The 12974-nt window shown below is 43.2% G+C and overlaps 1 protein-coding gene across 1 annotated transcript; it reads left to right on the plus strand.

Moving 5' to 3' along the window:
• The first annotated feature begins 233 nt into the window (after positions 1-233).
• On the plus strand, positions 234-11428 carry cunh4orf54 (chromosome unknown C4orf54 homolog). The gene is made up of 2 exons (XM_031874223.1): positions 234-5125; positions 9062-11428. The coding sequence occupies exon 1, from the start codon at positions 546-548 to the stop codon at positions 5103-5105; it is 4560 nt and encodes a 1519-aa protein (XP_031730083.1). The 5' UTR covers positions 234-545; the 3' UTR covers positions 5106-5125; positions 9062-11428.
• Positions 11429-12974: the final 1546 nt, after the last annotated feature.

Here is a 12974-nt window from a genome sequence, read left to right on the forward strand (position 1 = left end):
ACGCGGCTTTTCAGGTGAAAATACTCTAATAAAAACATGTTATGAATATTATACTCTATTTGCTATAGAGCCCCCTAAATGCTACACCGTGGCCCTTTAATGTGCCGTCAGAAATCAAATACAACTATAATAATTGAATTGATGTTTAAGTAAAGTAAGTAATTTGTGCACTTCATTTGTTGGGATTTATTAGATATTTGATATTTAGTTTGGGGCAACCATTTAGAATGAATGATATTTAATGTACTCATTCGGTAGGGGAGTCCTCTCAGTGACCCCTAACGGTCCGCGAACCCCATCTTGTGAACCATGTGGCCTAGAGACAGTTGGTCAGTAACGTCTCTGGTCCTTTTTAGATACTCGGCTTTCGGCTTCATATCGCGGTGAACTGGAATGTCTGCAGCGCTCCCCTGTCATCAGAGTGTCTGTCTACGGCATGGAGCGTTGCAGCGCCATCTCTGCCTACAGGTCTAAAGAATCCTGGGGGGCTCTCTCTGCCGTTTCTTTCAGACACCAAATGTAACGTCAAACCTCCCGGTTGAGCTATGAAGACAGAGCAAAGCTGTGTGGAGACGCCGGCGACTCTCCGGGAGGTCCAAGACCTGCTCCAAAAACCGGCGCACGGAGACGAGGATGCCCCGGAGAAGCAAAACGAAAGCAATTACGTCGATTTGGGATTAATGGACGTGAACACAGGCGGGACAAAACCGGAAAACGACTGCGGCATTGGTGAAAGAAACCAAATGTCTGTCCTTATTAACAGCAGTGGCGCCGAAGCTCTGCGCGCAACGGAACCAATCCAGGAGGTGGCGATTAATACCAATATTGAAATTAATAATTCTGGAGTTGGGAAATTTATAAAAAATGTCAAGGAGGGTCCCTCTGATCCATCACACCTCCCCATTCTTAACTCAAAGTCAGAGGTTTGCTTTAAATCCGGAGACGAAGGCGAGCGTGCCACAACGCAGCCCGAGGTGTCCAAAAGAGAAGACAGCAAAAACCCTCCACGGGGTGAGGGATTACACTGTAGTGATAATTATCTGAGCGGGAGAAGTGAGTCGGATGATTATGAGGAGGATGATGATGTTAGTTTGGTGCTTTCCGACGACTGCGTCCCGTGCGTAACGGAGGATGAGTCCCATTATATTACCACGCACGAGATCCAACTCTCGGAGCTCTCTGACCACGAGGAGGACTACGACCTCGGGGTGGGCTCCTCCACCAGCTGGGACGTCGAGGGTGACAACCAGGTGTACTCTTTTGTTGATTACGCCTCATCTGACGGTGATGGGGCTGCGGGGGAGAGGGGAGACGCCGGCCAGCCTCGCTCTCAGGGCGCAGCAGCAGTCAGCACTCAGCTTGAAAGTGATCCGAAGGACGGGGCCAAGTTCACCAGCTCAGATGAGAGTGTGTCAAAGCCCCAGCAGCAGCAGCAGCAGCAGCAGCGCAGTGGCAACAGTGGGGGACAGATCCCAGTGTCAATCAGAACCACTTCTCGAGCTATAAATGACCCTGGCAGCATCCAAGAACAGGGGAATATCCTTTCTCATGCCAGGCACTCCGGGGACGTGAGTCGCTATGTGTTTACAGGGGTTGATGGGAAGGCAGAGACGCTGTGTGACAGGGCGAAGTGTTTCATAGCCGCGCCCGGACGCTTGCACTTTGGCCGCAAATTGAGAGGGAAAGAGGTCACCGGGTATTCCAGCGGTGCGTCCAGCGCTGTCAGCGAGCTGGACGACGCTGACAAGGAGGTGCGCAACCTGACAGCCAAATCATTCAAGAGTCTGGCGTATCCTTACTTTGATGCCATCAATTTCAGCACCTCCAGCGAGTCCTCTGCATCAGAGCATGGAAAAGGGATAAACAGGTGGGCCACGTTTGTCGACCTAAAATATGGCAATATGAACATGTCCCGTGGACTGGACCAAAGTGTGGTTTCCCATCAAAACTCAGGAGCCTCGTTTGAAATAGCCAAGAATGTAGACAATAGAGATTATAAGGGCATCGCGCTGGCGAGCATCAAACCTCCCTCCAGCAAGATCTTCACTCTGAATGGTGACCCTCACAGCCCGTCGTCATCAAAGCAAATCGAGCTGATGGGGGAATTTAGCCAGGGCCACAGCGGAGTGATTAGGCTCACGGAGACTCTGAATTTTCGTTGCAATGTCAAATCAGGAATGTCTGGGGGAGAAAGGCTCACTAAGTTTGCACAAAACGCTGCAGGATCACGTTCCGCAGATGCGGTTACCAACAGTTTGCCAAGCGGCCAGTGGAGAGGGGCCAGCAAGTCGCCCTCTAAAACCATGGAAGACACGCACAAGAAAGCCGTATTCGCCTCGAGCCTGATCAAAAATGTGATTTCTAAGAAGATGCAGTTCGAGCAGGAGCGCAAGATGGAACGAGGGGAGATACGCGAGCCGCATCCGACGCCCTCCCCGTGCTTTGTGCACCAGGAGAGCGACGGCCACAGGGAGAAGGGGAGCAGGGAGCTGCGCAGACAGAGCTCCAAGTTTTCCGAGAGCAGCTCCGAGTACGCCATAATGTGCCTGGATGAATTGGGGGACTTCGTGGACAGCGGCTCGTGTGATACCAGGAGCGACTCTTGGAGACGAGACGCGGCCGCTCTTGCACCTCAAACTAACTTGGAACCGGCCAATGAAGCTGGGATCGCAGCTAAAAAAGGCGAGTTGGAAGCGTCCAAAAGCACGCTGCTTCGCAGCCAAAATAGCGCCTTCAGATGCTGGAAGGACGAGGAGCTAGAGCTTCAAAAGGATCATAAAAACGATAAAACACCGGAGAAGTCGCCCTCAGCTGATGACAGAGAGGGCGAGCAGTACTCAGCGGGAAGCGGCAAACTGACTAAAATGTCACATTTGTTTGTGCCAAGTATCCAACTGCTATCTGGTGACGGAGAAGCCGGACAACAGCTGCAGAGCAGGAATTATTCTCCATATGGAGACGGAGGAGAGATCAAACTGCGCTCTGACAACACCACGTTATACATCGCAGACTCCGGGAGCGCAGCAACATCTAAATCTCCGGAAATTAAAATTAACTTAAAGAGCGTCAGAGACAATATAACTGAGAGTTTTGGCGTCTCCAAACTGCGCGCTCCTAATATAGGCCGTAACGCAGCCAGCCTCATCAGAACGGAAGACTTGAAATGCCAGGCGCTCGCTGCAGCTTTGAAGGGTGAGTCGTCAGATAACGTGCCGCATTTCATGGTTAGAGACATTAGAGATAACAAAGGGAAGCTGCAGACGCCCATTTACCAAGTGAGAGACGTGCGTAAAATGGTTAAAAGTTCCTATCAATTTGTCTCTTTGGATAACAACGAAAATAAATCCGACAGCCACTCAGAGCAAATGAAGCAGATGTCCTATCGGAATCCTAATTCTGTGTCCCCTATAGTGATCAAATGTCAGTCTGTGAATACAAATAGTAACGGGAAACATTCTGGAAATCTCACCGAGTTATCTAAACAGGAACCTGACACAAACAGGTTGTCTCCAGAGGACGCTAAAAATGCTCAGCTGCAAAGGGCAGCAGAGAGAGCACCAGGTAATGATTCCTCAGATGGAGTCATTCGGTTGAGAATTGAAAGCAGAGCGGCTTCAATGAAGCTGGAAAAAATATTGGATGTCACAGATAAGAAACCTGAGTCAAAGATTGCGAACCTGGGGGCTTTGGAAAAACTCCAGGCTGCAGTGAAAACCATGGAGCAAATGTATAAATTTGAAAAAAATGAATGGAAAAGGAAGAATGAGCCCCATCTCCTGACAGACAGCCACGTGCTCTCACTGATAGCCAGTGAGGAGCATGAAGGACTTGAGGAGGACTGTGGGAGAGCGTCCAGCATGGACAGGACAGACAGAAGAGACTCCTATCCCAACAATGACAAGACGCCACCAGCACTGGCGGCGTCGTCTGCCACTGATAGCCTGCTTCGGCGAGAGGACAAAGACCCCTGCTTGGTCTTCCAGACTCCCGGCAGCCGTGAGGACAGGCTGGTTGCGAGGTCAATGCAAGCCACGGGGAACATGTTCAGCCTCAGCTCTAGCCTCAAGCCACAGCCAAACGCCATCACTCAAACACCTTTCAGCACCAAAAGCTTCACCCCTAAGTCCCCAAAATTGCCTGTGTCCTTAAAAGTCAGCCGGACGAAGCTAAGTGGAAATGAAGGAGCCGAATCAAAGGAGGTTGAGCGGTCCACACAGGAGCTCTTTCGCGCCTCAGCTGACAACGAGAACTACCTTACCATTCCGGTAAAGTCTCACTCCAGTAGCAACAAACAAGCCTCATCTGCTGAAAAAACACCAGTGTACACATTTACCACCCAGAGACAACCAATCACTCCTTCAAGACACCTGGGATCTGGCGCCAGGGGCTTTGAAGACCACAACCAGTCCCCTAAACGCTCCAGCATTGTGATGGACACACGCTCACCTGAGATCCCTCCTGCCATCTACCACTCTTTGCCAATGGGCATGTCCACCAGTCAGCCGCAGGTGTACTGCTTCTCTCCGGTGATCAACCCCGCTCCCACCCTGGACCCCTTCCAGGCCACCCAGAGGAAGATGCTTCTGGATCCCACCACTGGGAGCTACTACCTGGTGGACACTCCTGTGCAGCAGGCCACCAAGCGCCTCTTTGACCCTGAAACAGGCCAGTATGTGGACATGCCCATGCCGCAACCTCCCATGACCCCGGTGCCCATACCAATCTCACCTTTGGCCCTCAGTCCAGGAGCATATGGACACACCTACATGATCTACCCGGGCTTCATGCCGACCCCGTCCGTGATCCCAGCCCGGACGCTGGTGCAGTCGCAGATGTTGGTGCAGTCAGAGGCGGAGGGCGGAGGGAAAGCCCTGTCACAGCAGGCTGAGGGCATGTACATGGAGAGTCCCTTCTATATGGCCACTGGAATGTCTCCTCAGGCGGCCTACTGGCCTCAACAGCAGGCTGCCGCAAACAGGCCGCCGCAGGGCTTCTCCAGCATCAAGCAGCCGGTCATCAGCATCACCTCCCAGCAGGGGCCGCGGATCATCGCTCCGCCCTCGTTTGACGGGACCACCATGAGCTTCGTGGTGGAGCACAGATGAATGGCAGCTTACCTGGGCAGGTGAGTAGTTCTGACTGTTTAGCTTGTGTATGTACAGTATCAGGTTTGAGTAGACCTGAGTGAACCAGGATGCTGTATTCTGTCATGTGTATAGGATGACTTCATGATTTGTTCGTAATCATAATTTAAAAAGTGCATTTTGCCGTTGTAAAAAAACTCTTTTAAATCCATTAGAAGCATAGATAACCTCTTCTTACAATATATTCAAATCTGAATTTGCTTTAATTTAATGGTGACAATCATGCATTCTTTTGTCTCCATCAAATCTAGATACGATGCACAAGTGAACAAATCTCTGCACATGTGTTGTTATTTTCTGCTTTTGATATCCAAGGCTGAGAAACTACTCGTGTAATAACAATCACAATAGTTCTAATGTTTCCTCTCACTCTAATAGATAGCACTATTACTTTAGATTGATACTTGTTTTATATTTGTGGCCTAATAAGACACTTCACTGATACATTTTTGCTCTAATGCCACACAAGAGTGAGACTTCAGCAGTCGTTTCCTGCTGGTCAGGTCCCCCTTCAGTCTGAGCATCGAGGGCCACCCTGGTGTGACCTTAAAGCAGAAATGAAGACTGCTGATACTCTCTCCACTGCTTGACATTTTCAGTTTGTTCAGATTCGCTGTACCTCTTTACTTCTTTCCAAGATTCATTTGTATTTCTAGTTATAACAGTTTAGTTCTAGTTGATCAACGTTTTAATGAAGACGCTGTGGAGGCCCACATGTTCAAAATGACTAAATAATTAAGACATTATGAAATAATTATAGTTATATGAATAAATACACACAATATACTGTATACGATATATCCATGAAACTGTGAAAATCCATTACTCATTAAAGCTCACTATCATCAGATGTTTATTTCAAGTCATTTTATTCAATTTGAGCAGTTTTTATATTTAAATGTTCTTTTTCCAAAGTCAGTTTTTATTTCACAACACTAGTTGCCGCCTTGCCAACACTTTGATGAGAGCAAGGTAAGGAAGCTAACTTGTATGGAGACCTAAGGTCCAAACCAAATCACTTGCAGTAAACTCTGTAATTTGGAAAAGTTGCAGGATGAAATAACATTTGATAACAGCAATCTGTTCTAAAGATGTATTATTTTATAGTTTCATTGTAAGTCTTGGTATGATTATTCATTTCCCAATGTCTTATTACTTCATTCTGGACACTGTGTGTCTCCATCGGCCCTCATCTAACCTCAAAAAAGCCTGTAAGTACATAATGGATGGTGGCACTCTATGTGACAATTTAACATCTCCCCTAAATACAGGTTAGTCGGTCTATTTATGAATTTTCTAGTATCATATCAGTTGGAAAAGGGCATTAAGAATGTAACCGATCATGTGCTAGGATTCAACATGCATGCAACAGGAGAAGACACCATGTGATTGTAAAGTTTGCAACTGAGCGTTCACGCTCACAAGCTGTGGATTCTGATACCGCAGCAGTGATACAGAGGATTATATTGATATAAGATTATTCATGGGCGAGGTGTTTGAATGTGTCTTGTGGCCATAGTGTGTGCAGGAGTGAAAGGTCGGGCGATAGCAGGTGTTTGTTATGCGTAAACTCGCACCGCTTCAGCTGCTGCTGGACATCAACAGGCTGCATGGCAGCTCACAGTCAGCTGGCTTTTTATAGGACAGTCATTTAAAGACAGAGAGAGTGAGAAGCCAGGTTCACATGCCTCTGATCAGCAATTACATAAACACAACATGCAGCATAGCAGCAAAACATTTGGAGTTCCCCTTGTCATCGGAGAGAGCCACATACTGGAGGGTTCAGTTATGTTTATAAAGGAAACTGATAGCTTGTAGCCTGATAGTCTGAGGCTGGAGAAATAAATGGGCTTTTGAGTGGAAGGTACAGTAGTTTAAATCCTAACTGGATGCAAAACTGTGTGTGGAGAACGTCAATGAACAATGTTCATGAACTATGTAACAACTACTGTTGTGGTGCCTTTGAGTGTGGAAAGACACCCAAGTGCAATCAGCTGAAGTCAGCAGGACCCTTTAAAGCGCCAGGTCTAACAGGTTTCTCAAGGGTTTCCAAGGAGTCCAAAACAGAATTAGGTTACAGCTTGACTTTGCTGTGATTTTGGCAAAATGATTTTGCTGTGGACAGAAAACACATTACCTGCAGGTTTTAAAAGATGTTTTGCAAGAATACAAACTGTTGAAAGGTGCAAATGAGAGAGTCAGTATGAGGCTGTTTTAGGGATGCCTTAGGTGGCAGACTGACATGCAGGGGAAATGAATTGTTTCCTAATAACCAAATATATCAAAGTTCGATAATGTCAAAACAATGTTGGCATTGATTAGTCTGCAAAATCTGAGTGTACATCAGTGGCCTCAAAAATTCCCCCCAAATCAGAAAGGACAGGACGATAAGCCACGCCGTGATGTTCATTACTTTACTTATTTATCTTGTTTTGCACTTGCACCTCCATTCTATGCACAGTGCTGCTTGATATATGTGCTCTCATGTGTATGTCACATATAGGGGCTTACATGGTTTCTATGTTATTCATTTTTATTTTGGAAATCCTTCAATCTGGAAAAGACTTTGTGCTGAAGCTTGAAAAGTGCAGCAGCACGACGGCCTGTGGTCCCGTAGTCAGTGACCCGACGTGCTGCTGCACTCACCCCGTTTGTATTTGTTGTGTATTTTTAGCCACTGAACTATGAGATGGGTTGCTATGACATTTTGTACATACATTCAAGGTCCCCTCAGGATGAGTTGTAACAGCTTTGGTGATTCTCTGACGGTAATCCTATTAATCATCAGAATTATGAAAATTTGAATTTGTCCAATACTTTGGTTTATGACCAAATACTGCAGAACTAATGATATCAAATGTTATCATGCTAACATGCTAAACTAAAATGGTGAACATAGCAAATGTTACACCTGCTTAATGGTGGCATTGTAATTGGAGCATGTTAGACCGCTGACCTTAGCATTAGCATTAGCATTTGCACCTATTTGCAATTAGAATTTCGGCTAATAAAGCTTTAGTCAACAGACAAGACATTCTGTGGGAAAGGTTTTTTCTTCTCATTTATTTGTATTTGTTTGACAGATTGTTTTTCTGTCCTTTTAGTAATATGACCTGCCAACCATTTAAAAAAGGGAACATCAAGCGTGTACAAGTATGTAAATAAAGAACCTTTAAGGGACTAAAATATCATCTAAATGCTACTTTGAGAGCTGTTCACATCTCCAATTCTTTCAGTGGTTCAAATAAGCGAAGTAAGCGAAGTTGTTGAGGAATACAACGCATTTGACAGATTGCAGTCTGGTTTCGATTTGCTTTTCCTCAACGTAACAAATAGCATCTTATTACAATCCAACTAGTGAAAGGCTACATCTTAGTTCTGGATTTAAGCACTGCGTTTGATACCATGGATCATAATATTCTGTTAGATTCTCTGAGGAAGTGGGTTGGAATAACTGAAAAATAACTTAAATGGTGTTCTTCCTACATATCGAATCGCCAGTTCTCATCGGTGAGAGATTGTATGGTTGTGCGCCTCTGCCCTGTTTTATTCTCCGTTTAAATGCTCCATTAGGGTGAATTATCCCTAAATGAGTCTGTGTTTCTTGTCATTCCTATGCTGATGATGTCCAGCTGTATGTATGTGTTCAACATGAGGAACTTTCAAACCATTTGACCTTTTACCTAATTGTCTTAAAGGAATAAACACCCACAAAATGACCATTTGTATATCAATTTTATATAGTTCTTTATATGAATATATAATGCTTGGTGAGGAAAATGTGACCCTATCATCCTATTGTGCACAAATGAAACATGTTACATGTGGAAATTCATGGCAATCAATGCAAATAGGTTATAAGTAGATTTAAGCTGATTATGTGTTGGTATAAACTTCGTGTCTGTTTTGTTCTCTAGGTTCCCAACAGGGCTGAACTCTGAGTGGATGCTGGGCTGCTCTGGCTCTGGGTCTCTTCGTTGTGCTCCTTTAGTTTTTGGCTGGAGGTGATGGATCAGGGCCCTTTGATAATATGGCTTATTTTCCTCCAGTTTCACCTTTTCTAACTTGTACAAGATGTGTATGAATATGTATTTTTTGTTTTATAAAACCACATTGTAAAGAAAATGAAAGACTAAATGTGTAGCCTTGTATTGCATTGAGTTTGCTTGCACAGTTTTCAATCACCCCCTAAAATAATCTGGGAATTGTAGTTTTATGTAATTTTGTAATTTATCTTATTTTACAACACAACTTTTATGATGACTAAATTTAGCATTATATCTATATCAGCTTACATTTTCTTACATCTCTTGTGTGTTGGATTTTATGCAGTGTCTATTGCTTTAAAATGCGCAAAAGTCAGCATTTACCATTATGTTTTATTATGAACCTGGAAATATCATGATTAGTAAATCAACCTTGCTGAATTCATTAACATAATCCGATTAATGCACGATGTGTGTTGAACCTATACAATAATAGACATTCTGGGGATTGCTCATTATGCATTTGTCCTGCATGTATAGCAGAATGTTCAATTCATGTCTGACCTGTCTCATGTACTTTCTAGCGGTTCGACATGTATTTCTACGTGTAAAACTGTTTAGTACTTTAGTATTTTGACACTGACTTACTGTTTTGTACTTCAAATGGTTGAGAGTGTGGATCTGCTGGCCAGTCCATCCTTTCCTTTTGAATCAAGTTTGCTACTTTACTGTCTTTTTGCGAGGACACTAAAAAACCCAGTCGAACCCAACATCAAACGTTCTTTTATAATAACTGCAGTAACAATGATGATATTGTTATAAAAGAATACCACCTCATTTGTGAAAAGATCATAGTGATTTCTGTTAAAAGTCTCATAAAGAATTGAAAGATATTGTATTGTATTGAGATGAATGGATTATAAAGGTTGTGTTGATGTTTTCATTTGAATTAAGATGTTTGCTGCTTTCTGAGCTGGTGAAATGTTTTAATGTAGAAAATGCTAAATCATGGTCACTGTTTTGGATGTAAACATTGCTTCATCGCTGGCCTGACCGCAGCCTTTCAGCTTCTTATAACTGTGAGGAACATATTGTACATTCTGATTGGAAAAAGTCTAAATTAAAGGAGGCTCAGTTTCCCAACGTACAAAAACGTTCTGACTTGCTTTTACTGGAAGATCATTTCTTATAGTTGCTGAAGTATATGGCAGAAAAACCAAAAGATTGATAAACATATTAAGTGCATTGATACAGCAAGCAAATAGATTCCTAATTATTAATAGGAGTGGCTGAATTAATAATGTGCCAAAACAAGATTCCAGTTGTGCTCAGTCAAGATGCATTGACGGGAGTGATACGACCTCTGACCTTCAGAATAACAGTGCATCAGATTTGAGGTAAAGTTACTTGTTATTTACAGTATGCTCACTAAATAAAAAGCATAAATTCATAATCAACGTTAGGAAAACATAACACTGTAATGTGTGTGACCATGAGCCACTCAGAGAGTATACATTACACACTGAATAAGTCCTGTTTGAGTCATTAAGTCATTTATATAAAGTAGAATCCAGGCTTGTTTTTAACAAATGATAATTCCCTACTTTTATTCTGAATATCAGATGCATATTCCTGAACTTGTAATCAAACATCTCCCCTAAACTACGTACTCGGTTTAGTTTAGCACTGTTTGTACTGTTTATCAATCGGTTCCCTTGGTTTACTTAATCTGTGTGTTTTCAATACTGAAGGCATATCTCACCACCAAGACAAATAAAACCAAACTTATCTTAACTCAATGTAATGTTTTAGTCTTCCAAAACGATGTACATTTTAGAAAAGATCACAAATGATTTACTCTTTAATTTACCTTCAGTAGTTTTTCATCCATTCACTGGCCTCTTCACGCCAACAGGTCACACTGGTGGTTATCATTTATTCAGACAAATCTTTCATTGCCTTGTTTTGGGGTTGTTGCAGCACTTTGCAAGTCATATTGCAGCAGTTTTTTTTAATGTGCATTAAACGAAGAGCTTGCTTATCCTTGCGAGAGGAACAGTACAGTGTGTTGTATAGAGGAGTTTAGTTCTGCACAAGTGTAAATACCTTTTTCACAGGTGTCGAGGAAGAGCAGATGTTCTGATGCATATCATATTCAAAGCCTTGCACAAGGACACTCAAATAGGGTGGGGCTTTGAAACGATGAACTTTCTGAACAGACAGTATGTGTTGTGAAGGCAAAAGAAAGTGGAGAAAAATTTAGGAAGTTTGTGACTTTTGGAATGAGTGGACTTTTAATTTGGATTAAATGTAAGATGCATAGCAGGGAATGGGTTGAGATGTAGAAATGAAACAATGAAAACTCTGATCCAACTTGAAAGTGATGGTCAAATGAAGGCTTCCTTTAAATTTGTAATTTTTGTAGTTTTTTTAAATGTAAAGTGTCATTTCAAAACTGTCAAGAATACCGCGAGGGATGATTCATCAGACACTAATGTTAAATACGTGAACATGTAATAAACATGAAAGCCTTTTGCAGACCTCTCGTTTGTGTTTTTGAACCTGTTGATTGTTATGTGAATATGTGATTACTGCATGAAGGCACATTAAGTACAAATTAACTGAGTTAGTTTCCCCCTTTTCAAAGTAATACCAATGAATTTATAAATGTATGATTCATGTGGTGGAGCACAGGCTCTCTGTGTCCCCTACAGGTAAGCTGCCACAATCGTTGCCTCCATCCTGGATTTGTCTGGAGTCAGAGTGCCACAGAAGTGAGCCTACTGGCCTCATGAGCTGTTGTTCATCAAGACTATAGATTAACTATTATCCCCTGCTTCCAGTCTTCATGCTAAGCTAGGCTAATCACGCCCTAACTCTTGTTTCAGGCCTAGACATTTTTTCATCTCACTCTTGGAAATAAAGCAAAGAAGTGACTTTCCCAATATGTTGAAGTATACCTTTAAGACATTTATTAGCTGGTGTGGAAATGGAATGAGCACTTTCTGGAGGCAGACATGATGTGATATGTTATGAAGTCCAATCTGTCCTGTTGAGGACTCTCTTTAGAATCAGTTGCTTGAATCAGTTGACCAAAAAATAACTTGTGCCATTCAGCACTGACAATGTACCGCTGTGTTTGCGAGGCTGAAAACTGTCTTAGCAGTGATGATGTTGGAATGTGTGCTGAAGCAGTCAGTGTTAAAGGCTTATCTGCTGGCTGTGGGCGCATATAGAAACTGGATTAGGAGGGGATGCAGGTGGATGGACGCAGGATCATGTTGCAGAGCCCGAACTGTACACACAGAGTCCCAGTGTGTCTGCAGCCCATTCCATTAGAACCAAAGCCAACACACACACACACACACACACACACACACACACCTACATAAGCATGTGGTTATTTTGCAATGCTCTTTTTGATTGCAATGTCAACAGATCAGAATCAGAAATGTCTTGATTAATAATTAATTTATCTCTTGATTTTTGTTGGACCAACTGAATTTAACTCTGGTAAAGTACAATCTTGATGATCCTTATGTGAGTGTAAAGTGCCATGGGTACAACAAGTGTGTAATAAACTACATTAAACGCTCATATAACATTAAAGGCCACTTGTCAAAGTACAAAACAGTATACAAGACAAGTCAACCTGCTGGTTAACAAGGCATCGTTGCTCAGTGGACAATGATGTGGACATGTTCATGTTCTAAAGGTCTGTAAACTACAAGTAGCCTACAGGTCGGATCGAACAGGATATAACTGTTTCTTTAACTTCCTGTTTATTCTTTGAAGGCGGTTGAAAACTCTCCGACCTCATCGCAGTTTTTTTTGTCAACGCCAC

Source organism: Anarrhichthys ocellatus, unplaced genomic scaffold (assembly GCF_004355925.1).
Source record: "Anarrhichthys ocellatus isolate YVR2014 unplaced genomic scaffold, GSC_Weel_1.0 scaffold79, whole genome shotgun sequence".
Lineage (NCBI taxonomy): Eukaryota > Metazoa > Chordata > Actinopteri > Perciformes > Anarhichadidae > Anarrhichthys > Anarrhichthys ocellatus.